Raw genomic sequence first — 26296 nt, 5'->3', positions numbered from 1 at the left:
AGGCCTCATGTAGCCTAGCCCTCTCAGGGAGCCAGTGCACAGGAGCTGACCTCCTGAGCTGCTTTGCTTCAGGGACCCCCAATCCGGTTTCCCTGTCCTGCCAAAGACCCCTCTGATCCTGAGACCCAACTTAACATGGCAGGGCCTGCTGCCCACCGTTGCTCACTCATGGTGACCCCTGAGCTCATTGCTCCTGAGTGGACTTCTGTGCAGGGCCTAGCCCTCACTGACCCTCAGCTTCAGCCCTATAGCAGGACTCCATGACAGACCCTCTAGGGTGGGACTGGATCCTAGGGCTTCCGGGAGGGGGAGCCTAGGGGCTCTGAGAACCCAGGGGCTCCTGGGGAGGGGTCTGTTCCTAGGCCCCCCTTAGGATCCTCTTTGGCCCTATTGCCACTGCTGAGGCCTCTGTGTGCCCACCTGCCCTCCCAGCTCTGTGAGTCACCTCCAGTGGCACCGTGGCTCCTACTCTGCTTCCCCTTCAGACCTGTTGCCTTGTCTGCTTCCACCACAAGGGCCACTGAGGCTTGGAGTCTTTAGGCAGCTGTGTTTATCTTGGGCATTGACTGAGCCTAGCGCCTGCAGTTCAGAGAAAACCAGGAAACAGGGCGGCTCTCTGCCGGTGGGGCAGGGTCTGCTCCAGCTCTGCAGGGTGGGTAGAGGGGCTGCGGGTCTACAGCCAAGGGCAAGGAGGGTCATTAGAAGTGCCCTCCTGTGTGACTGCACTAGGGATAGCTCAATAGTGGCAGTTAACCTAGAAAGAGTCATGAAAGGCCGGTCAGTCTGCAGGGCATGGGGAGCTGCCAATGCCTAATGCCACAGAACAGAGGGTGAGGAATGTCCACCTGGCCATCGTAATCATGCCCAGTGTGGGGGAGGCTCAGAAATTGGAGAGCAAAGTCAAGTTAAGCATTTGTGGGGTGCAGCACTGGTTTAGGCAAAATATGGCACCAGGGACACTCAGGACTGGCTTGTGGTGTGGAGTTGGCCACAGCATGGAGGTGGCTACAGACACGGCCTGTGAACCAGGCCCCCTTCAGGGCGTTCAAAGAGCACGTTCTACTGGGGAGGACGGCCAGAGCTTCAGGAGGAGCTGCACTTGGGAAGGGTCTTCCCAGGTGGGTGCTGGCAGCAGCTCTAGGCAGGGCCAACAGGAGGTGCTGCAGGCAGAGCCCAGCCAGCAGGGGAAGAGCAAGGTGGCCTGGGGACCCAGTTTGGAGGAAGTGTGACGTCCCCAAGGGTAGCAACATGGACAGTCTGGGTTGCAGAGCTGAGGGCCTGGAGCCTCTCTAGACAGCAGAGGACACTGTCATAAAGAAGAACAGAGCCAGGCAGAGAGCCGGGGGGCTTTTTGGTGTGTGGGACTCAGGGCCCTGGGGGAGTCTCTCGGCAGCAATCTTCACCAGCAGTTGGACACGTGGGGTCTGAGTCCAGCCCAGCCATGCTCCAGGTGCAGGGGCTGCTGGTCTAGCAGGGGGACTGACAGTGCCACAGGGAGGGCTTCCTGGGGACCTGGCACATGGTGCTCCAAACATTAGTGGGTGGTGTCAACTCAGTTACGTGCCGGACACTGACTTAGTCCCTGTGCCTTTCGTTTCTGGGGTAATGGTTCGCCCATCTCTAGCCCTTTCACATGCACATAAGAATGACCTTCACATTCGAGAGGCTGAGTTAGGATTGCAAGTTCAAGGCCAGCCTTAGCAACTTAGGGAGACCCTGCCTCAAACTGAAAATACTAAAGACTGGAGATATAGCTCAGGGGTAGAGTGTTCCTGGGTTCAATACCCAGGACCAGGAAAAAAAGAAAAGACATTTAATTATCCCTATGACCTTGGGCAAGTTCACAGCACCCTCTAGGTGGGAAGAAAGACAAATGGCTACACACCTGCGAGTGCCATTGGCACACATGCAAGTTACATCAGGACACTGGGTGGCAACACAGAGCACATTTACGTGCTCCTTTATAGTTGGTACCTTTTACTAGACACTCAGCTTCCTCTATGTGAAAAGAAGTCCCCCACAGCATTTCTAAGGTCCTTGTGTCTACATTGTGTACCTCCTTTGATATCCTAATGTTGGTGATCAGGGACCGAGTTTGAAAGCAAGGGCCCCAGATGTCCCTGCACAGACCCTGGCAAGCATCTGGGGATCAGCTAGAAAACCGCAAACTGCAAACAGAGATGGGTTCCAGAAGGTGCTTCAGACAGCTTCAGAGATGGTAGACTAGCATTGGACAATTCCTAAGGAACCAGGGAGGGCTTGATTGTGTTGCTAAGCACAATGGTGAGATCCTGTGGGGCCAGATTCACCGCTTTTGTCCAACCTTAGGAGGGCAGAACAGAAACAAGAAGCTTCCCAGGACTCTCCTACAGGGGTTTGAAGTACACTGGCCCAGGCCCCTGCCTGTGAGGAACCCAGACAGCTCTGGGGGCTGCTGGTGGAGATGCTCTGTGGGGCGGGCAGGCATTGGTTGGACCCAGGAAGAAACTGTCCCAATCCAGACTCCTAGAGATGCATTCTAACCCGCGGGGACAAGGAAGCCACTAACTGCCCCTTGCTATTCAGTTAGACCCATTCAACCAGGAAGCAGAGCGTGTCTTCTGCCTGGGCCTTTCCTATCTTTCCCAGAGTTAGCTATGATCTGCCCACTGGGGCAAGCCAAGCTCCTCGCCTCTCAGACTCGAGGTCTTCGTTCCAGCCAGAGAGGAATAGTGTTCAGGGTCCTCAGCCAACACCCAGCAGTCCCTGTGGAAGACAGAGCTGGTGCTCTGAAGGCTGAGGCATGTTGAGGGCTCCTGTTCCCAAGGAGGAGTCACCCCAGGCTGCTCGCTCCTGGGGACCCAGTGTGACTGTCATACCATCTTCCAGGCCAGGAGAGGTGACTTACCATCATTCCTCACACAGGACTGGGTGGAAAGAAGGACAAGTGCGTTTCTGTGGGGACACCCCCATGGCTGCCAGCCCTCTCTGCCCACCTGGGTGCCGCCAAGGCCTGCTAATCGGGGGACAGGCCCTCACCCGACTGAGCACAGGACTGGCCCTGGGAGGCTCTGTGCTGGGGGGCTCTCTGGCCATGCAGAGGCAGCAGAGGGGAAGCAGGTGGTGAGTCTGTAGGCCACTGAGCCACAAGATGGCTCTGTTTTCAGCCAGGCACTGCCCAAGGTCATGGTCTCCTTGCCAAGTGGGAAGCAGGTCAGCTGGTGCTGGGGAGGCGGGGCCGCTGGGAGGCAGGCACTGGCTGGAGCACAGCCATGCTGGTGCCTGGCACAAGTATGACCTCTCTTCCCACCAGCAAAGGTGGCGGATCCGGATCTGCTGGGACCTACCCGGCTCAGCACCGGCCTCTGGTCCACCAACCATTCTGCTCTTCTTCAACCAGGGACTATTCCTAAACTTCCATTTGTGCAAAGACAAAAGACAATTGTTGATGCCCTAGAGGTAGGGGGAGGTGGCCTCTGGGGGAGGTGACAGGCCTGAGTGTGTGTAAGCCCCAGACCCGCATGTCAAAGCCCTGACCCTTGATGTGAAGAGGTGGGACCTTCAGAAGCCCTTAGGCTCAGATGAGGTCAGGAGGTGGAGCCCAAGGAGAGAAAGGAGCCAGGCCTCTGCTGGCCACTAGGGGAGGGCGTGTGTAGGACCCTGGAGGAGCCCAGTGTGCTGGCGCTGGAGGCGTAAGCATCCTTATCTAAGGTGCCAGTCTGGGGTTCCAAAATAGCTGAGAAGGGAATGGGCCTGGCCTCGGTGGGCCCATGCTCTGAGTGGGTGCCTTGGGGAGGGGCTTGCTGCCCCTCTCTGGATGCTAATAACTGATCACTTTATAAGATGCCTGCAGGCCTATGGACAATGCTGCCATCTGAGCCTCCTTCCAAGGTCAAGTATCCTGGATCCTGGACCCTCCAAGGATGGGGGTCAAGATCTATTCCCCTCTATATTAAACTTAATAGCATATAAAATCCAGCTCCCACAGGCTGGGGCTCGGCTCAGCAGTGTAGTGCTCACCTAGCATGTGCGAGGTCCTGGGTTCGATCCTCAGCACCACATAAAAATAAATAAATAAAATGAAAGTATTGTGTCCAACTACAACTAAAACATTAAAAAAAAAAAAAAAAAGATCCAGGTCCCCAGCCAGGTTAGCTGCCCGTCAGGTGCTCAAGAGCCACATGTGGCCAGTGGCCATCAGTGGAGGGTGGGCGTGGAGCACCCCAGGTTCTGCTGACAGCTTTGCTGTCTTGAAAACTTGCAGAGTGGGTGCCCTAGGGTGAGCCACAGAGGGAGGTGCCTGAGCAGGGGCTCAGGGGTACAGCAGTGGAGTAGGAGAAGCTTCTCGGAGAGGCTGCCCTTGCTCGGATGCTCCTGGCTCCCTGGAGCGGACCAGCCCTCAGCTGCACCTCACCTAGAGCTACAGAGCCTCCCTTGGCTTCCATGCATGGTCCTAAGTCTGCTCCCAGCTAATCAGAGATTTCCAGCTGAGGCTACACTTGTCTAGGCCAGTGAGGCTCCTCTTGGAGGGCTGGGTCAACCCAGACTCCTGGCCTCCACCTGGTTTCTGATGGGCAGCTCCGGGAGGAGCCAGAGACTGCCCTTCTTCTGAGGTCTGTAGCAATGCTGACACACACAGGGATCCTGCTCTGAGAACCACTGCTATGGTCTAAAGAGTAACATTCCTGGGCTTTTTTAATGCCAGAGAGAGAGAGAGAGAGAGAGAGAGAGAGAGAGAGAGAGAGAGAGAGAGAGAGAGACATAGTGCTGCATGGCCAGGGGCTCTTCCAGTGCTGGGACCTGGCTGTGACAGCCAGATCTCTCTGGACTGCCCTGCTCCACTCTCAGCCTTTACATTTGGAAAATGTGACTAGTTAAAAACCAGGTCATCCGCCTTGTCCATGGCTAGGTTTCAAAGACAAATTGGATTGTGTGTGTGTGTGTGGACACAGGAGATGCAGGACACTTACGCCATAGACCCGAGCTCAGCCAGCAGATGCCCCCATTGTGAGCAAGCCATGCCATAAACAGACCATATACACCTGTGTCTTTCTACAATATCAGATTCATTGAATAACAATAAATTCACAGGCTACACACTTGCAGTTGTTGTGATTCACTGAATGCCAGTGGGTCAAGTGACAGAGGCCAGGCACCCACAAGTCCTTTCCTTCCATTCCACACTTCATTTCTAATATCTGAAACACTCAAGGCACACACTGCACTTCATACAATTTTCATATAAGAAACAGACTAAAAAAGGGTAAGGCAGCTTCAGGGTCAGAGGGTGCTGGGCCAGCTGCACAGGCAGAAGGATGTGGACACAGAGCAGAAGGGTCAAGGCGGAGGTCAGATAAGGGTCAAGGAACTCTTTGCACAGAGTTGCCCAGGCAGTGGACCTTGGTGGATACCAGTTTGTTTCAGAGTATGAGTTTGAAGTGTCAGATAGAGGTGTCCCCTTGGAGGGGCCAGGAGAAATGCTGTTAAAGCCCAAGAACAGAACTGGAGATTCACTGCTGTGGCAATTCTCCTGGGCAAGGCTTGTGAGGAGTGACCAGATGACAGAGTGCAGGTGCCACCGTGTCCAGCCTCAGGGGGCTCCTCCTTTAATGGGCCTTGGGTAAGCAGGTTCTGTCTGGTGAGTTTGATAAGCTCCCATGTCTGGTGTTCCTGATGAGATTTGGGATGGCCACATGTCCAGGTGTTCCTGATTTAGTTTGATAGGTTGGCATACGTAAATTATCTGTCAATTTGTGCCTTATGGTGGTGCCAGGCAGATGATGGTTGTTCAAACAAAGAGTAGAGTCTTTCTACCTTGGCACCTGTACTGGAAATAGAGTGACTCAGGGCAAATTCCTGTTGCATAAAATGGAGTTACTGAGGAAAATGAACAGCCTGAGAACTGCTGTTCTACACACCAGGGAATCACTCAGGGCAGGCACAGCCTGAGAACTGCTGTTCTACACCATGGAGTCACCCAGGACAGGCACAGCCTGAAGACTGCTGTTCTACACACCATGGAGTCCCAGGGCAGGTGCAGCCTGAGGACTGCTGTTCTGCACACCATGAAGTCACCAGGGTAGGCACAGCCTGAGGACTGCTGTTCTGCACACTATGGAGTCACTGGGGCAGGTGCAGCCTGAGGACTGCTGTCCTACACACCATGGAGTCACCGGGGCAGGAGCAGCCTGAGAGCTGCTGTTCTGCACACCATGGAGTCAGTCAGGGCAAGTGCAGCCTGAGGACTGCTGTTCTACACACCATGGAGTCACTAGGGCAGGCACAGCCTGAGGACTGCTGTTCTGCACACCATGGAGTCACCAGGGCAGGTGCAGCCTGAGGACTGCTGTTCTGCACACCATGGAGTCACTCAGGGCAGGCGCAGCCTGAGGACTGCTGTTCTACACACCATGAGGTCACTCAGGGCAGGCACAATCTGAGGACTGCTATTCCACACACCATGGAGTCACCCAGGGCAGGCGCAGCCTGAGGACTGCTGTTCTGCACACCATGGAGTCACCCAGGGCAGGCACAACCTGAGAACTGCTGTTCTACACACCATGGAGTCACCAGGGCAGGTGCAGCCTGAGGACTGCTGTTCTGCACACCATGGAGTCACTCAGGGCAGGCACAACCTGAGGACTGATATTCCACACACCATGGAGTCACCCAGGGCAGGTGCAGCCTGAGAGCTGCTGATTTATGCACCATGGAGTCACTAGGACAGGCGCAGCCTGAGAGCTGCTGTTCACACACCATGGAGTCACTAGGGCAGGTGCAGCCTGAGAGCTGATGTTCCACATACCATGGAGTCACTCAGGGCAGGGACAGCCTGAGGACTGCTATTCCACACACCATGGAGTCACCCAGGAAGGCACAGCCTGATAGCTGCTGTTTCATACACCATGGAGTCACCCAGGGCAGGAACAGCCTGAGAGCTGCTGTTCCACACACCATGGAGTCACCAGGGCAGGCGAAGCCTGAGGACTGTTGTTCTACACACCATGCAGTCACCCAAGACAGGCACAGCCTGAGAGCTGCTGTTTCACACACCATGGAGCCACCCAGGGCAGGGAAGCCTGAGGACTGCTGTTCTGCACACCATAGAGTCACCAGGGCAGGCGCAGCCTGAGGACTTCTGTTCTATACACCATGGAGTCACCCAGGGCAGGCACAGCCTGAGGACTGCTGTTCTACACACCATGGAGTCACTCAGGGCAGGTGCAGCCTGAGGACTACCATCCTACCCACCAAGAAGTCACCAGGGCAGGCGCAGCCTGAGAGCTGCTGTCTAACACACCATGGAGTCACTAGGGTAGGTGTAATCTGAGGACTGCTGTTGTACACACCATGGAGTCACCCAGGGCAGGCACAGCCTGAGAGCTGCTCTTCCACACACCATGGAATCACTCAGGGCAAGCACAGTCTCAGGACTGCTGTCCTACACACCATGGAGTCACTCAGGGCAGGCACAGCCTGAGGACTGCTGTTCTGCACACCATGGAGTCACCCAGGGCAGGCATAGCCTGAGAGCTGCTGTTCTACGCACCATGGAGTCCTGCAGATGGGGGTACAGGTCACTTTCCACATATCCTATTTTGCAGCAGCTGGTCTTGGGTTCAGAAGTCCCCTCTGTGGCTCTGATGGCCACTCCCTTCTCATCGGGCTCATGGTCAGACACTGGCAGCTACTAGAGAATGGTATAGGCCCAATTCACCTCTAGGGCCACGGGCCTCTCTCTGTTCCTCCCTCTGGTGTGCCCATAGGTTGAATGGTGACTGTGCAGAAACAGGGAGTGTGGAGGTTGACTTGGGGTATAGAATGGTTATAGCATCTCAACTGTTGAGAGATAGACCTGCCACAGAAGAGTGGGGCCTAGGCCAGGCGACAGGCTCATTTGTCCCCTTGTCCTGGGCTGAGTCCACCCGGGACAGGCCTGTTGCCTTCCGCAGCTAGTGAGCAGTCCTTGCCTCTGCCAGGCCTGGGTCAGAGGGAGGGTGGAAGCCCACCCACACTCTCTAGGCACTCTGGGAAAAGCCATGTGCTCTGGGGCCAGGCCTCAGTCATAGTCCCTTTATAGAGGAGGACGACCTGCACAGGGAACTCCTGCAGCCCTCGCACAATGTGGCTTCAGTGAGGAGGTGCAAGCAGTGTTCCCTTGACCCCTCCTTTGACAATGTCATGTCTCTTCCAGGCCCAGCTCTCTCAGGCCTTAAACGGGGTTTCGGATAAGGCCAAGGAGGCAAAGGAGTTTCTGGTCCAGCTCAAGAACATCCTGCAGCAGATCCAGGTGAGCATGCTCTGGTTCACTCAGCAAGGACAAGTCCCCACCTGCCAGGTAGGAGAAGGAGGGGCAAGCCTTGCGATGAGCACTCGGCCCCACACCAGAGGGCTGGCATGTCCTCGCACATCCCTGCATGTCGCCTGCCACTGTCTGCTGACATGCACGTGACATGACGTGGGATGGAGTTTACAGGAGGCCAGCAAGTAGAGGCCACGTGCTGGGGAGCTGGAGAGGTGTGATCCAACTAGGCCACACAGGTGGTGGCAGCGGTGCCCTGTGCCCAAACAGTCCCATGTAATCGTGGCACCAAAATGTAAATCCAGGTGTTCACTGAGCACCTGCACTGTGTCCGACTGAGCCTAAGAAGCACCCTAAGCTCAGTCAGTCTTGCTTCAGGGATCCCCGTGTAGGGGAGGGAGCCCCCACAGGAGGGTGCACACAGGGCCGAGCTGTAACAGATCTGCACAGATGGTGCAAAGGAGATTGAGTTGAATTCCTAGCCCGTGAGAACTTGTGAGCCTTCTGCCACCGTGACAGACACCTGAGACAGTCAGCTCACGAGGAGGAGAGGCTTGTTCAGGCTCGTGGTTTCAGCAGTTTCTGTCCACACTGCTGGACTCCACTGCCTCTGGGCCTGTGGTGGCTCAGTACACCATGATGGGAATGAGTGTCAGAGGCTTCTGGCCTCCTGGTGGCTGGGAAGCAGAGAGAGGAGGGGCTGAGGTCCCAAAGTTTTCTTCAGGGGCATGTCCTCAGCAGCCTAACCTCTGCCACAAGGCTTCCCCGCAAAGGCTCCGCCACCTGCCAGTAGCACCACAGGCTGGGGCCAGGCCTTCGGGGATGCATATGGTCCAAACTAGAGCAAAACCCATCCCCTCATAAGCTAGCCTCAGAGGACACCCTCAGGGCATCTGAAGTATGATGTCCCAGTGTTTCACACACAGGATGGGTTAGTTTATCCAGACTCTATCACAGAGCACCAGAGACAGGGCAGCTTGACCAGGACACATGCACTCTCTGTCAGGAAGGCTAGAAGTGACGGCCATGACAGTTGGGTCCCTCCTGAGGCCTCTCCTCGGCTTGCAGATGCTCTCTTCTTCCTGAGTCCCCAGGTGACCTCTGTGTGTCTGTCCTGCTCTCCTTTTCTTGTAAGGACCCTGTCAGGTTGGATTGCGACCTGCCTTATTACCTCCTAAAGGCCCCGTCCCCAGGCACAGGTACTTCCAAGGTCCCAGCCTAGGACTTCACCACAACACTGGGGGACTGAAGCAGAGGTCTGGACCCACACTGTCCGAGGTCTGAGGACCTTCCTTCAAGCTGACAGAGCCAGACCTAGAGTGAGGACATTGCTTTTTGTTTGCTTCACCTTTTTCTGATTATAAAAAGCCAAAGTATGTGTCATAGAAATTTTGGAAAGTAGGAAAATAGAGCTGAGTCCCCACCTGCGGGGGACGTGCACACACTAGTGGTGACACTGTGCCTGAGGCGGCCTGAGCCTGGCTCTGGAGAGCGTTCCCAGGCGCAAGAGCCTCTGGAATGGTCTGTGAGGGTGACGACCCCCAGGTGTGAGGCCTGCACAGGTCAGCCCTAGGGCACCGGGACCCTCTCCTGTGGGGCAGTATAGGGGGCTCGGGGCTTCTCCTTTTGGTCACCTCCCTCAAGCTCTCTGCCTCCCTAGGAAAATGGGCTGGACTACGAGGCCTGCCTGGTGGCTCAGTGTGACGCCCTGGTGGAGGCTCTGACGCGGCAGAAAGCCAAGTTGCTCACCAAGGTGACAAAAGAGAGGGAGCACAAGTTGAAGGTAGGCAGCTGGGCTGCCCTGGGGTCCCCTTCATGCTCTCCTGCCCAGTGCTGGACCTTAGTTGAGTGGCTAGGGAAGGAAGGACGTGGTGAGGAGGGGCTGAGCCGTTGGTGGGTGGTGCTCAGGAGACAGTCCCCACCCATGCTCCCTGCAAAGCCAGGGCAGGCAGCAGCAGCCACCATCTCCCATCTCCCACCATCTCCCATCTCCCACCATCTCCCACCTCCTATCCTCAACTGTAGAGTGGGAGCAACTCGTCACAATGGCAAAGCTGGGCTCTGCTCTGGCTCTGTCCCTTTCTTCAGTTCTCTCTGATATATATGGCCATCCCTGCCCCACTGCACCTCTGGCAGGTGCCTCTGCACTCTGAACTGAGGAGGGCTGTCACACTGGGCCCTCTGGCCCTCCTGTGAGTGTCAGGGGCGTTTCCTAACCAAGCAGGAAGCATTACTTTCGAGGAGAGGAGGAGGGAGTATTGGCGGAAGCCCTGTGGCCGGTGATGCAGCCATCCTGGATCCATCCCTGCCTGCTGGCCAGTGGAGCAAGGCCGGGGTGGCCACTGGCCCAGGCGGAGCTCAGGACAGGCCCTCTCTCCACACTGCTCCATTCCAGAGTCTGTTGAGGGAAGCGGCCTCTCTAGTCCCCAGTAGGCTGGAGCAGAGTGCAGGAGTGGGCTGGCCAGGGCCCCTCCCCACTGGCTTGCTGACTCTTGGGGCTTGGCTGCTCTTCCTCTGGGAAGGCAGTTGCTGAGAGGAGTCCCTGCTGCAGATGGTTTGGGACCAGATCAACCACTGCACGCTGAAGCTGCGCCAGTCCACAGGGCTGATGGAGTACTGCCTGGAGGTGATGAAGGAGAACGACCCCTCTGGGTTCCTCCAGGTGAGTCGGCCATACCAGGACGGCCCTGGGTGTCCTCCCACTCACAAGCACCAGCCCCAGGCCAGCCAAGGTGTTAGGCAAGGCCCGTCCACAACGTGACATTGTGGGGAGTCCCTGTGCTTGGGCGTGCAGAGGTCCAGCTCACCTTCAGCTAGGGCCCTCAGCAACTCTGACCCTAGTTTTACAGCCTCCATAGAAGGAGAGGTGAGCTAGCATGGTCTCTGGTGGCCAGACACCAACCGTCAACATCTTCCCCATGCATGGGAAGGGCAGTCTGCCAGATCAGCCAGAGAGACTGCCCAGGGAGAAACCAGGTAGAGTCCACACAGCTTCCCCTCAGGGTGCAGTCCTGCAGGCCTGGTCGATGACCAGCTAGTTCAGCCCTCTTGGGGTCACTGCTGTGGCCCTTAGGCTGGCTCGGGGTCATGCGTGTCTCTCGGGAACACAGCAGTGATTCAGCCTCTGTCTGGTAATTCCCAAAGAAGTGTGCATGGGGCCCTGGCTCTGCAGCAGGTGTGCAGACGTCTGATGAGCAAAACTTCCCAGCCAGGGAAGAGCTGTGGGTGCAATTCAGCCGGAGTTTGCCGCAAAAACCACAGAATGATCAGAAGAGATGCATTGTGGGGAGTGGGCTTCTGTGTTCAGAGGACCTGGGGCACACTTTCTTCACACCCTGGGACAGACGACTAGCATTTCCCTTGGCAACGTACCAGAGCTGGCAAAGCAGATGTAATCAAGTGTGGTTTTGCATATTTTTTGAAAAACATCTTTATTTCATGAAAAGGTTTGACCCGATTTCTCTAGTGCTTCTGTACTTTTGTCACCATCACACTGTTGAACCACAATTTGAACAAAACAGTGAGTTTTACCCAGCCAGCGCTGTGTAGTAGGGGTGGCTTCATCTGGCCCTGGCTCAAGGACATGTGCTCAGCACAGCCCCTTCCCATCCCTGAGCCCACAGAGACTAAGCCCTTGGCTCCTGCCCTTCACCCTTCACTGTTTTCTACAAACCCAACCCTCGACCTTTTGCTCCCCTTCAAGATCTCCGATGCTCTGATCAAGCGCGTGCAGTTGTCCCAGGAGCAGTGGGTCAAAGGTGCCCTGGAGCCGAAAGTGTCTGCAGAGTTTGACCTGACCCTGGACAGCGAGCCGCTGCTGCAGGCCATCCACCAGCTGGACTTCATTCAGATGAAATGTAGGGGTGAGCCACGGTTGGCCCTTGTTCAGCCAGTGCTTCTTCCCAAAGGGGCGTCTGGTCTGAGGGGCAGCTTGGTTCTGGGAGCCCATGATGCTCTCTGCCACAGGCAGAGTGGCAGGGCAGGGTCACCAGATGGTGGGCCTGACTGTGGAGCTGGGTGGGTGGTCCTCTGTCTGAGCCTGAGCTTCCTCTTGTGTTCACTCACAATGACCTATGGAGTGTCCACCATGTGCCAGGCTGTGGCAGGTGTCTTGTGTGCAGAACAAGTCTGCAAACTCTCCAAAGACTGGGCTGCTGTTCTAGAGAAGGAAGGGGACAGTGTGCAGACAATGAGAGATGTGAGGCCCCGCAGTGGCAGCTGGTGCCAGCGCAGGATAGAGGGGGCAGTGGTTGTGGGGAGCTGTTTCTCAAGGGGAGGAGAAGGGAGGGGCAGCCTAGTGAGAGCTGAAAGAAGGCACTGGGGCTTCGCAGGCAGGGGTAAGTTTCCTTTGTCTCCAGAAGTGCAGGAAGGTCAAGGCAAGAACAGAAAGAGGGGTTGGGGCTGGGGCTCAACAGTAGAGCACTCGCCTCACACAGGTGAGGCACCGGGTTCCATCCTCAGCATCACATAAAAATAAATAAAGATATTGTGTCCATCTACAACTAAAAAATAAATTTAAAAAAAAGAGCAGAGGGATCAGGAGAGGATGGCAGGAACCAAGGAGGTGCACGGTTAGGGTTGGGTAAAGTTTGTACAACTTGGCAGCCGCAAAGGCAGCAAGGGACAGCCAGAAAGAGTCCTGCCCTGCAGGTGTGTTGGGAGAGGAAGCGAGGGCACCTGCAGAATCTGAGAACCCAGGCAGGCCTGATCTTCAGAGTGTGGAGAAGCGGGGCTCTCGACACCCCAGGCTCACTCCCACAATTTGCACCTCCATGAGGTCAAGAAATCCCACCCGCCCCAAGCCACCTGCCCTGAGTGTGAATGAGATGCAGTGCCAAGGAGCAGAAGGGCCGGGCAGAGTGGGAACGCTGCAGCGAGGGAGAGACCCCAAAGTGGGCGCACCACGGGAGGAGGCTTGGCTGTATCCTCATGCTGCTCCTGCAACAGGGAGCCACTGCGAACAGCGACTGCGCTGAGGGCATGGGGAGGGATCTTACAGCTCACCCATGGGCGGGCGTCAGGCTGTGCACGAAGCCACTGAAAGCACACCTGAAATCGGGATTTCAACCAGCTGGACCTTCAGCCAACATCTGGAAAATAGTGACCCATTCTTGGAGTCAAATTGAAATATCAATCTTGTCATTTTTCCTTTTTGAAAATGTCAGAGTGGATTCTATCAATTTCTAAAATCTCTTGAGCCCAAAGAGAGCTAGAACCTACGTTGTCCCCTCTTAGTTCAATAGAGCTCAGGGCACACCTGGTTTGCGTTCCTCATTCCACGGAGTGGCATCCATTGTCCAAGTTCCTCCTCTGTCCCTGGCCCTCTCCAGGGTTGGAAAGCTTCTGGCTGATGGTTGCAGGCATCTCTGCACTCAGCCTGACCTGTGGTGGTCAGTGCTGTATCACAGCACAATGCCTGAGGTGACTGTCCTGGAGCAAAGGTTCACTTGGCTCACAGCCTGGGAGGTTTTAGTCCTAAGTCAGATGGTCCCATGATATGTGTTGAGGGGTCCTAGCTTAGTGAAGCTAGGACATGAGAGCCCATGGCCAGGAAGCAAAGGAGAGACAGAGGAAGGGGCTGGGTCCCCTCCAAGGTGGCATCAGTTCCCAGTGAAGAGAGGACCTCCCCTGGCCCCACCTCCCAAGGGCTCCCCTATCTCCCAGCAGCACAACACTGGGGACCAAGCCTTAAACACGAGCCTTGGGGGACACTGAAGGTAAACAGTAGTGTCCCTCTTCCCCGCCCTGGTGTAAGGCTGACTCTTGCCTAGTTCTGGGACCTACCAAAAGGGCTTGCCCAGGCCTGTGCTAGGTGGACTCCACTGAGCTACCTCAAGTGCTCCTCACGGGCTGGCCTGAGCATCACTGCCACGGCTCTTGGTGGCAGGTGACAGGCTTGGGGGTAGGCCATGACTCCAGTTCTGAGATCAGGATATGCTGTGGGATGAAGAATGACACAGGACCTGCACTTCCCTATCCCCAGCCCTCCTTGGCCTGGGGGTAACCCAGGTGTTTCCTGGGGTGGGCTGGAGCCTGAGGACAGGGGCGCTGCGCTAACCCAGTGGCCCCGTCACAGTGCCACCCGTCCCTCTGCTGCAACTGGAGAAGTGCTGCACTCGGAACAACAGTGTCACCCTGGCTTGGAGGACGCCGCCCTTCACCCACAGCCCTGTGGACGGCTACATCCTGGAGCTGGACGACGGGGACGGGGGGCAGTTCCGGGTGAGGCCTGCTGCTGGGCATGGGGGGAATCCTAATGTGATGCTGTGAGTAGGCAACTGAGGCCACCTTGAGGAGGGGCCACAGGATGGAGAGCTGGTGGCTGGGCTTGTGGGAGACTGGGCTTCCCTGCTGCAGGATGGCTCTGGCCCCCACCGGCAGCATCTTCTATCATAGAGGACACAGGGATGACTGACACTGGCATGAGGGAGGGACAGAGCCCGGGGACAGCACCGCCTGCAGGCTTCTCCCTCCCATCCCCCCCAACACTCAGGCCCCCTGCAGGGCAGGCTTCCTCTTGCCTCATCTCGACCATGTCATTGCCATTCAGGGGATAGGCTTGTCTCAGGGGGTCACATTGTAGAGGAGGAGGCTCTTGCTAGGCCTCAAATATCTGGCAAGGGGCTGGGTGTGTAGAAACACATCAAAAATGGCTGTTGGGTTGGGATGACATACTGCACTCATGGCCCCCTGGTGGACTGACTTGGGGACTGTAAGGGCTCTTAGTGAGACTGAGTGCATCTTCTTCCCTGCATGACAGAAACCCTAGGACACCCCTGACCCCACCAGGTCAGACCTCTGCAGGACTGTCCCTGGAGCTTCCACTTGGCTAGGTCCAGGTGCACATGTGTGCAGGGAGCATAGCCCTGGACTTTCTCCATCGCCTCCTGGCCAGTCCCTGCCCGCTGGACCAACAGCCACTGGATTTCTTGCAGTCCTTCCCCAGGGAACCTCCCCCACTGAGCAGTTTGCCAAAGATCAGGGCTCCCTTAGTGTCTCTCAAAGGGATTTATGTATCTGTCATTTCATTTTTTGTTTGAAAAATACAAGCATGTAAGAGTTGGGGAACTAACCATGCAGTTCCTTGAGAATCGCTGAGTGTGGGTGGGCATGGGCTAGCGGGGTGTGAATTGGAAATGGTGTTCTATTGGGGGTGCACACCTTGGTCCCTCTGTGGTGTTCCCCCATCAGACAGCAGGTATGGGAACAGAGAAAAGGCTGTGGACATGAAGAGGAGGCCCACAGAGTTCAAAGGTGATCCCTCTTCTTTGAGTCATGACCACTGAGAAAGCCAGACCCAAGGGCTCAGGCTCAGGAGGAGCGGCCCTGCAGCTGGTGGGTGGCTTTGAACAGAGACAGACCTGCATTTGAAAGGTGGCCCCTCAGTGCACTAGCTGCAATCCAGGGACAGCTCCCAACCTTCCCCAGGTCTCCTTGTGTGCAGAGTAAAAAACAAAATAACAATGTTTCCAGGTTGTGTGACACTTAGCAATGCCTGGCACAGAGGTAACTGTCAAGAGCTTGGAATGACAAGTGAACAGGGAGTCCCACACAGGAAAGCAGGGAAGGAATCTGGACACACCGAGCAGCACAGAGTTACAGGGGAACCTGAGGCTGTGCGGCCAGGGAAAATAGGACCAGCATAACTTGGAAGTGAATGGGGAAGAAAGTACGCCCTAGGAAAGACACTTGGGTCTGACTCAGAGGGTCTCATCCTCTTGGAAAACAGCATCTCCCGGGGGCCCAGGAGCAGAAAGTGCCAACCTCTGGGGCAGGAGGGGATGTGGGAGCCATAGTCCCTTAGAGCTTCAGAGTCTTTTGAAAGGGTCACCTCGGCAGAGACAGGACGTCCTTGGATAGTGTCCTAGCTGGCTGAAGACCTACAGACCCGCCTCCCTGGGACCCCCACATGCCTCATAGCCTGCAGGCACAGTGGCCAGGAGGAAGATGTTTCCTCCCAGTTTGGAAAAGTCCTGGGACCATGCCACAAGTAGTTGTAATTTCCCTTATTCAAGAACTTCTTTTGGGGGCCGGGTATGGTGGCCACATCTGCAATCCCAGCAACTCAGGAGGCTGAGGCAGGAGGATCGCAAGTTTGAGGCCATCCCGGGCAACTTAGCAAGATCCTGTCTCAAAATAAAAAATAAAAAGGGCTGGGGTGCAGCTCAGTGGTAGAGTACCCCTGGGTTCAATCCCAGTGCTGCACAAATAAACAAAATGAGTAACTTCTGTTGGGGCTAAAGCACTTTTAGTGGCCCCACATGCGCAGGAACCATCTGCTGAGGGCTTTTCCGAATGCCCCGAGGGCCTAAAGAGTGTCTTCCTCACTCAGGAAGTGTATGTGGGCAAGGAGACCCTGTGCACCATTGATGGGCTGCACTTCAACAGCACCTACAACGCCAGAGTCAAGGCCTTCAGCACTGCCGGCCTCGGGCCGTACAGTAAAACCGTCGTCCTGCAGACGTCCGATGGTGAGCACCGGCTCTGGGGAGGGGCCATTCTTTCCTGCTGTGTGTGCCTCCTCAAGACCTGGGGCTTGGGGGCAGGAGGGTGCCACCCGTGGGCTGCAGAGGACGGAGCCTTGTGACCTGGGCCCCATGAGCTGAGTGTCCGCGGACTTCCTCTTTCACTCCTAGCATCTCTGAAGTGTTTGGGAGGTATTGGGAACCAGGACTCCCTGAGGTGTCCCAGGTTGGGACTGGAAGCCTGGTTGTCTGTTTCTTGGCAAGGCTGAGGGACAGGTACCTGGAGAACACAGGGCAGGAAGTGGGTGTGTGTTTTCCATGCTGAGACCGCAGGATGTGGCGGGAGATTGGTAAGTCTGTCTCTGAGCACATTAGAGGCTGCCAGCAAATTCCATGGCCTTACCCTGCTTCTCTTGCCTTCTTCCTTTCCAGTGGCCTGGTTCACATTTGACCCCAATTCTGGGCACCGGGACATCATTTTATCCAATGACAACCAGACGGCCACCTGCAGCAGCTACGATGACCGGGTGGTGCTGGGCACAGCCGCCTTCTCCAAGGGAGCTCACTACTGGGAGCTGCATGTGGATCGCTATGACAACCACCCAGACCCCGCCTTTGGGGTGGCCAGGGCCAGTGTGGCCAAGGACATGATGCTGGGCAAGGACGACAGGGCCTGGGCCATGTATGTGGACAACCACCGCAGCTGGTTCATGCACTGCAACTCCCACACCAACAGGTGCGTGGCCCGCTGCCCCCCTAGACATGCAGGTGGGTCTTCAGGTCCTGGTGGTCTGACAAGGACCAGGGAGAAGTGACTACTTCCTGCAGCCCCAATGAGAGCAGATGACAGTGATGGGAGCCACACCTGCCCAGCAGGCAGCTGCAGGGTAGCTTTCTTTCTGATTTCACTCCACTGCACAGTCATCCAGTCAAGCCTGTGTTCTGTGGGGCTTTGCAGAGGGGGCACACATCACTGCCATTGCTGGTGGGACACTGTTACTACCCCAAGGGATGAGGAGCCTCAGGGAGCTGACTCACTGGGCCCCAGCTCCAGCGTGCTCTGGGCCCACCAGCTCCTGCAAATAGCCCCCCGGGCACCTTCTTCACCTGGGAGGACCCAGCTGAATTCAGGGAAGCCAGGTCTGGTCTGGCCGGGAACTGGTCTGAGGGCACTCAGAACTGCCTGCTGCCCACTGCCTTTTCACTGGTAGTGTCCTTGGCTCCAAACCTTGGGAAGCTCTGTCCCTCTGTGTGCTGTCCCCACTCCCTCCATCCCTGGCCCACAGTGGGGCCAGGTCCAAACCCACCAGCCCTATAGCTTCTTGCTTAAGCCAAACCAGCACCCAGAGACAGTCACCTATGGGAGTGACAACCTCCTTTAACCCTATGAAGTAGTTAGCATTGCCATTTCAGAGAAACTGGCCCAGCCACAGGGACTGAACCGAGGATTCCAGCCCCTTCTCAGGGTGGCGTGGGCACACCCCTGCCAGTGGGCGGACAGCCTTCTTGGTCTTTCGCTACCCTTGCCAGCCCATGAGTGCCTCAGCAGTGGGATCTCTAAGAAACGGGGGCCAGAAGAGAGCACAGGGGAATCACTCTGTACACCCCACCCCCACACCGTGGGTGTGGAGCAGGTGCAGGGAAGCACCTTTCCAGAGGAGGCCTGCTGCCCTCACCACAGCACTGGGGAGTCCCTAAGAAGAGCACCGAGAGCCCAGTTGTAGTTCCCTCCTCCTGGGTGTGGGATAGGGCCCTGACCCTGAGCCCAGCCCTCCAGGAAACCTGGCTCTGGAGAAACACCCTCCTGATTAGCCAGGTCTTCCCGGATCTTCTCATTGCTCAGGTGGCTGTCCAGCTGCCCATAGCTGAAGGGAGGGATAGCCTCAGCCCAGGGGGACAGGGCGAGGTTGGCCAGGACCTTGGGAGCATTCCTCACTTAAAATCCCTCCCCACCCAGAGGGTGCTCTCTGCTTATCTCCAGCTGGGAGTGCAATCCATCAACTCTGTCAAGCACAGGGCTGCTGACATAGTCCCTGGTTGTCCCTGCCACTGCAGGATGAGGACCAAAGGGCTTGATTCACTACTCAATGCCTGCCCCTGCCACATCCTGCTCTTCAAGAGTCCCTAGGGTGGTTCTGGGGAGGACAGCTGGAGGGCGGGGTCTTTCTGCAGGCTGGGCATCTGCACATCCATCAGGGCCAGCAGCTTCATGGGGCTAGGGAGAAAGTGGGACCAAATGAATTATTTTCCTTGGCAGTACCCATCCCACCTCCAGTTTCAGATGGAACCCTCCTGGTGAAACCTTAGTTCCCTGGGGCACAAGTCTCAGATCTGTTGGAAAGAAGGGGTTGAGAGCTGTTGCCTCAGGGTAGAGTCTGGTGTGTGGCCAATTCATGGGGTACTGCCAGAGGAGGCTCCCAAACCAGCATGAACACTCCCTGCCCCTAGGTATTGAGTTTGAGGTGGGGCTGTCCTGTTGTCCCTGGCCGCACAGCCTTGGGTTCTCCTGTAACTCTGTGCCGCTCAGTGTGTCCAGGATCCTTCCCTGCTTTCCTGTGTGGGGACTCCCTGTTCACTTGTCATTCCAAGCTCTTGACAGCACCCTGGGACAGCCAGGCGATAGGTCTTCCTGGGACTTCTCTCCTCAGGACGGAAGGCGGAGTGTGTAAGGGGGCCACAGTGGGCGTGCTGCTGGACCTGAATAAGCACACCCTGACCTTCTTCATCAATGGGCAGCAGCAGGGGCCCACGGCCTTCAGCCACGTGGATGGAGTCTTCATGCCAGCCCTCAGCCTCAACCGCAATGTTCAGGTACCTCATGCCTCTCCAGGCCCCGAATGGCTGGGGGGCCAGCTCCCTGCTGCTCATCCACCAGCCACTGCCACACACTTGAGCCAAGTGGACTAGAGCCTCCTGGAGGCGATCCTCTGCCAGGATGCACTGTGAGGTGTTCACTTGGAATGAGCAGGGCTCCGTGGTGGCAGTGTGTGGAGGAGCTGGGCTCAGGGCCTGGGAAGGTGCCGATGGTGTTGAGGCCTGGGACAGAGGTGCCACGAGCAGCAGAGGATGGGCATGGGGGAGAGAACTGTGACGTGAGGACTGGCTGCCATCCTTAGCCTCTAGCAGAGTCATCTGGCTGGGCAGGGGTAGATCTGTCTTGTGCCTGCTGAGCCTGCACAAGGTTGAGGCCACAGCAGTTTAAGAAGGTCCTCGAGGTGTGCTGCAAGGCGGGCTGCTAGTCTACAGGAGTGGGGGACAGCACAGCCCCAGGAGACAGGGAAGGAAAGAGGGCAGCAGGAAGACGGTGGGCACAAGTGCCCAGCCATGAGAACCAGTCGCCTGCTCAGCAGTGTGACCATTGCTAACAATGCTGGAAGCGTGGTCAGCCACCCGCACGGCTCCTACTGTGAGGAAAGAGGCCTAAGCCAACCAGAACCTTAACTAGCATGTCAAGTGGCCCAATGAGTAAAGCCACCCAGGCAGAGCCACCCTGGGCTTCGCCCATGACGCCCTCCAGCAAGCAGAGGGCAGCCTGTGACTCTGTGCTGGGGCAGCACCCTGTGTCCATGGCAGCCTCTCAGCAACCCCTTCTTTTCTAGGTCACCTTGCACACAGGACTGGAAGTGCCAACCAACCTGGGGCGGCCAAAGCTGTCAGGCAACTAGCCTGGCAACTCCGGCTGACCAGCAACTGTGCTGAGACACCTGCAAACCAAGTGCCACTCTGTCCCCACTAAGCTCACATAGCTCAGCAGGCACAACAGGCAAGCCCTGGGCATAGCCAGCCGGGAACGAACATCTGGAGCCCCCTTCTTCAGGGGATGGGATTGGTCTGCAGGCCACATGGTGGCTGCCACCGTCAGTGGTTGACAGGGCAGGGCTTCACCTTCATCTACTCAGCGTTAGAGATTCTCCACCCAGGACTTTCCAAGAACGGAGGCCTTCAGGGTTCATGTGTATGTTTCCTGCCATCTGTTTGCAACATTTGTTTGGTTTTGAATGGAAAGAGGAAGGCTGGCTTTGAGACTGGTGTCCTGAGAGGAGCCAGGGAGCTACTGCGCCAGCCCAGGCCTGGGTGCTGGCTCTCTCTGCCTCCGCTCCTGCCTGAGTCCTGAACTGGCAGGGGCACATGTCTTCTGAGAGAAGTTGCTCTTTAGCATTTGGTCCTAGAATTTTGCAGACCTGATTTGGGACTGACTGACAGGGACACTGATCCTTAACGCTTGATTTCTGCCTCTCACTGAACTGCTGCGGACTTTGGAAAGAACCCCCCGGCCTCTCCTGAGCAACTGGCTGTGCTCTGTCTCACCCCACACATGCCGCACGCACGGCACGCACACGCACAGCACGCACACACATGGTGCACACACACAGACGTGAGCAGTGCTATGAGGTTTCATTCACTCAGTTCTTGGCTCTGCAATTCTAATGACTGACCTGTCTTCACCCTGTGGTGGCTCTTTTTGGAACTGGCTTCCCAAGAAGTTACTGGAAATGTGTCCAAGGGGCTCTTCTGAGCTGGCCACTTGGACTGGAAAGCACAGAAGCTGGAGGCCTGGCAAGGCCGCCTGGTCATCTACCCTTTGTTTTGAGACCCACCCCACTGCCATCGTTAAGGTGTAATGGAAAACAGAAGTGGCCCGATGGCAGGCAGAGATGGCTCTGCTGTGACAGGGGCCTCCAAGAAGTCCAGAACAGAAGGCTTAGTCTGCACCTTGTCCCCTCCCTCGTGAGCCATGAGCCAGGGTGTGCTCCAGGGCCCTGTACCCACAGTACCTATCCCCACTTCTTCCCTGTCTCCTGCCCTTGCCAGCCCCACCTGGTGATCACCTGACTCTCTCCTTTTTAAAGAATCTATTTTGTCAAGCATTTTATTTTGACATGAAGATTGACTTGTCCACTTGCTGGATCGGATTTTCATGAGACTGGCCCATACACCGGCACCAACTGTGCTTTCTCATCTGCCTTTGTGTTCAGACCCTGCGCCTGCCTCCTGAGTACCCACTGCTGGGCTATGCGGATCCAACAGTCCTACCTCAAAGCTCTTGCTCATGGGCCGCAGGACCGCCTGGCCTGCCGTGCTGTCATTTGGCCACGGAGGCCAGCTGCGGGGTGCCCTCAAGAGCTGCTTGGTGCTGTTCCAGCTTCCATGTGGCTTGCAGCCACCCTTTGTGGAGGCCTGGGTCTGGCCTCCTCTCCCTCTTCCTGGAGTGCTTTCTGGCTCTGCTTCTCCTGGGCCAGAGCCCCATCCAGAGCCTTGAGGCAACATACAAGTCCTGAGCTCTGTGTCCAAGGCTGCTCAGCTGCCTCCCAGCCTCCACTTTCCTTCAGCGTTGGCTGTGGACATAGATAGCCCTGGTGGCCCCAGCGTGGAGCTTGGGGCAGGTGCCTAAGACTAAAGAACGCAGAGAAGCGCAGCCTTCCTGGGTTTAACACCTCAGGGGGGCCTGCAGCCAGGTCAGGGGAGATGTGAAAATGCAGAATGGCATGCCCACACCTGCAGGTGGCCCGCTCCTCTCCTCCCCGGGAATCAAACCCAGGGTGCGGAGCATGCGAGGCCAGTGCTCTACTACTGAGCTATACCCCAGCCCTCCAGGTGGCATCTTTAAGAAGACATTTTCTGAAATCATCAAAGCAGCCAGGACCTCTGCTCCCAGTGTTGGGAGGGGCTGGGGCGTCTCCCTTTCTTACTTGCCAGGAGCAATACAGCTGGTGCCAGGCAGCCCCACAGCCACTACCCTGCCTGCAGCACAAAGCCCCTTACAGGGACTAGAATGGACTCAGAAGAGAAGGGAGGCTGCCCACACTGTTTTTTGAGGGATCAAAACACTGAAGAAGGAACTTATCAATTCATCAAGGTGGGAAGGCCTGGCATTTGGGAAGAAAGAACAGGTGGTGGGATTCTCTTCTGCCATTGAATTCCCTACTATCTTACAATGCGGTGACATTCCTGTATGTAAATGGCATCAAGAGAAGGCTGGGCTGGGCAAGCCAATCTGTGGAGCAGCCTATGACATGGAATGAGGCAGTCTGTATGCCTTTCAGGCGTCCATCAGCACTTCACCTTACAGAGCATCCTGGCTCCTGCTTCAAGGCAATGGAAGGCCATATTCCACGCCACCTTTCTCCCATCCCAGCCTTCTTTCCTGCCCTAAGCACTATGTATCCATATGTTCGGCTGCATTTCCAGCCTTATATGTACTTTGTAGTTGCAATAATACCCTTAGGTGCCCTGTGACACCCCCCCCCCCAGTAGGGGAGGGTCATACTTCCCAGAATGAGCCTGGGAAACACTGTGGAGCTCCCCCAGAGAAGGGCAGGCCATCCCTCTCTCCCCCTCATGGTGCCCCTGTCCTATCAGGACACTCAGACTAGGATCAGAGTGCAGGACCTGTTGTGCTTCCTACGGGGACATGTGTGACGAAGCCTTAATTCTAATCGCAAGTAAAGGCTTGACCTCTTGCACAGAAGGCTTCAGTGAAGATGGTGGGCGGCTCGCCCATGGGCTGCAGTCCCAGAGCCGCCTGCAGCAAGAGGTTGGGAGGGTGGTGAATGACTCTGGGGTCTCAGCTCGGGGCTGCCAAACACCATCACCATCACCAGGCTGTGGGGTGATGCCAGGGTGTCTCACCCTGGATGTTTTGGGGCAGGGTTGCACCCCTGGGGTCTCCCACTAGGTGCCAGCAGCAACCTCCAGGTAGCTGACAACCACAGCTACCTAGAGATGCTGCCAAGTGTCCCTGGGGGGCCGCCTCCAGCTGAGGACTACTAGGTTATGCTATTGGATATTCAGAGTGGTACTCACTTCCATGTCAAACAGAATGCCTACACCACAAAGCTGCTGACCGGGATTCTCCTTTGGTCTTCAGTGGGAGTGGTGGGGAGTGGGGCGCCACAGACAGTGGCCAACCTAGGTCTCTGTTTTGTTCACTTTAGATGCTCATCAGCCCCACCTTCAAGTCTAGAAGGAAAAGCTCTTTCTTTTTCCTTGGTCACATGTTACCAGAAGCAACAGGGACTTCTTAATGGGTCAGTGGCTTTAAAAAAAAAATCTAATAGATGTTACCAGGAGACAAATATTGGAGTCTGTGTGGATCCTGGGAAATCTCAGGATTTTCCTTTTGCAGTTGAGCCTGCAGCTGTTGTCGCTGATGGTCTTCCTCAGCAGGTCTTCCTGGCAGCTTTAGGTTGATGGGCTGCAGAAAGACTGGTGGGCTTGGGGCAGGATGCATGGGTCAGACACAACTGCAGCCCTCAGATGCTCATTTCTCTTGACCTGACTTTTGATATTGGTTTATGGCATGGGTGGGGGCAAATCTCTTATCTTTCGTACCTCAGAATCCCCGCCTGAAAATGGGACTGGTCATGATACCCTACCTCCTCTGCTGTGCTGAGGATAATGGAGGAGCACCTTTTAAAGGACGTGCAGTCTCACCTCTGCAGCCTGGGCTAATGGCCCACATTCGACGGACCAAACCTGGGTGGTGATTTTCCAGCATTCTCCGACTTCAGTGTCTTCCACCCACGCCTCCTTGTGACAGGGTTGAGTACTGGTCACACAGCTACCTGGCCTGGGGAGGGTAAGAGGCATGCAGGACAAGTTTCCTGTGACCAGACTGTTAGTGGTTCTCTGCTCAAGGCCATGAGCAATCTCCAGGTTAGTGCTGCAGGCAGGCGGAAGCCCCCTTAGGCCAGGAAGGCCACAGCCTGGCTTTCTGCCTCCTCGGTGGCAAGGTCTGTGAGCAGGGCCAACCCATTGCATCTCCTCTGTCTCCAGTGCTCGGCATAGAGTGGCTTTGTGGCCATGGGATGGTGTGATGCAGTGCAGCTGCACTGGGGCCACGGCTGCATGGGCTAGAAGAAGAGCTGACTGGACACGGGTTGCTTTCAGACCCCTGCAGATGGCTGGAACTGCATTGGCCTGAGCTATATGACTAAGTGGGGGACAGGGAGGTCCCCAATTTTCCTATGAATGATATTGATTCCAGGTAAGTCTCATCTGAATGCGACATTCTTCTCTCAAGGGCACAGCTCATGGAGGGCATAGCTGCTAATCTAGTCCTGGGGAGGCCCAGGAACTTGTGGCAGCAAGACAGGCCCTGAGGAGAGGCCAGAGACAGACTTCAGGGTGGAAAAGGGGCCGCTGGCGGCTGTGGAAGGGGACACGAGGCCAGTACAGGCCAGCCTTTCAGCACCCCGTCCGTGGGCTATAGACTCCCGAGCCCTGCTTGCTCAGCACTGAGAGGAGGAGCAGGCGAAGCGGACACGCAATGCATGATGTAGAGGTGCTGCCTTCGCACCGAGCTGTCTGTTGAGCATGAGAGGTGTTTGTTTGACTTTGGCAAAGGAATTTAACAAGAAGCAAAAAGCTGTGTGTCCTTGTTTTGGCTGTCGACAGAACTTCCATTCCCTGCCTGTCCTTGCCCCACTCCCTACTCCCCAACTCCACATCACTTTCTGTCCCTACTCTGCTCCCCCACTCCACATCACTTTCTATCCCCAGTGGTTGGTGTCTGGTGGCAGCTCTTGGTCCTGTGGCTGTTCACGTTCCACTGAAAACAGGGAGGGTGGGCAGTGGCAAGAAAAGTGATTTTTTCTAGTTTTTGTATTGGTATCCACAAGCGTTTGTATTTTTTGAATTGCAAACACTGTGTTTTCTGGTCTTTGGGGGTTGGTTGGAATTTCTGTATTACCTTTTGGAAAACTTGAGTTTTACCACAGTCTTAAGCAGATTTGAAATAAATTCTTTTGACACTGCCAACTAGAAGACAGATGTGGTCTGTAACCACTGCTGAGGCGGATGCTGCCTTCCCGCAGGGCAGAGCAAGTCAGGGGATTCTGCTTTGCAGGCCTAGGCACTCTCGTCGCCTGTGACTTGCAGGTTGCCCAGGAGATCATGGAATTCATTTTTTGCCAAAGATAACAAGGCTGGAGTTATGAACAGTCCAGGAAAGGAGGCAGTTCATACTGAGGGAGACAGCCAGCCCACCAAGGTCTCGGCCAGCTCCCCTCTGGAGTTCTGGGCTGCAGTGATAAGACTGGGCTTTGCACCAGCCACCACCATTCACTGACTGTGGTCACCTGGGAAGGGGATGGGGCAATCCTTGTAGGCACTCACAGCTGAAGGGCTGTCTGCCCTCAGCTCCTGGCAGTCAAGGGAGTAGTCCTCTCCTCTGGACACACACTGCTCCCGGCTGGCTGTTCTTCCCCATGTGTCCTGAGATGCTGGGCCAAGATGGCCTGGCAGTGTGTGACTCCCAGTGTCCCAGTCACCCACTGGCCTGTTTGCCCCAGGGTCCTGCTCACTGCTAGTACAGCTCCCTGCAGAGGTGGGAGCAGCACACAGATAGTCCTCCACACCCAGGGGACTCCCCACACAGAAGGCCTGTTGAGACCCAAGCTGAGCTCTGTCTCTTCCAGGGCTGCTCATGACTCTTCTGCATATGTCCATGTCACTCACACACTAGCCATGAGCCCTGGAGGGAAGGAACACTGTGTTCACCACACCTGGCACGACTGACTTGCAACTGGTCATGCTCTTGCTTGAGGAC

General features: G+C 56.1%; 1 protein-coding gene across 3 annotated transcripts in view; it reads left to right on the top strand.

Moving 5' to 3' along the window:
• The window catches only part of TRIM67 (tripartite motif containing 67), a 40370-nt gene extending 15102 nt beyond the window's left edge, over positions 1 to 25268 (top strand). Inside the window, exons 2-10 of one of the 3 annotated variants that reach the window (XM_081300492.1) lie at positions 8174 to 8269; positions 9942 to 10064; positions 10833 to 10943; positions 11985 to 12138; positions 14358 to 14503; positions 16614 to 16752; positions 17179 to 17482; positions 19395 to 19557; positions 20346 to 25268. In XM_081300492.1, the coding sequence (XP_081156618.1) occupies positions 8174 to 8269; positions 9942 to 10064; positions 10833 to 10943; positions 11985 to 12138; positions 14358 to 14503; positions 16614 to 16752; positions 17179 to 17482; positions 19395 to 19557; positions 20346 to 20411 (1302 nt within the window). In that variant the 3' untranslated portion in view covers positions 20412 to 25268. Of the gene's footprint in view, positions 1 to 8173; positions 8270 to 9941; positions 10065 to 10832; positions 10944 to 11984; positions 12145 to 14357; positions 14504 to 16613; positions 16753 to 17178; positions 17483 to 19394; positions 19558 to 20345 lie in introns of all 3 variants that reach the window. The other 2 variants (XM_081300491.1, XM_081300493.1) reach the window with 2 other exon arrangements.
• Positions 25269 to 26296: the final 1028 nt, after the last annotated feature.

This window comes from Spermophilus citellus, assembly GCF_964194105.1.
Source record: "Spermophilus citellus genome assembly, chromosome: 6".
NCBI classification, from domain to species: domain Eukaryota; kingdom Metazoa; phylum Chordata; class Mammalia; order Rodentia; family Sciuridae; genus Spermophilus; species Spermophilus citellus.
This window is presented reverse-complemented; position numbering and strand designations above follow the sequence as displayed.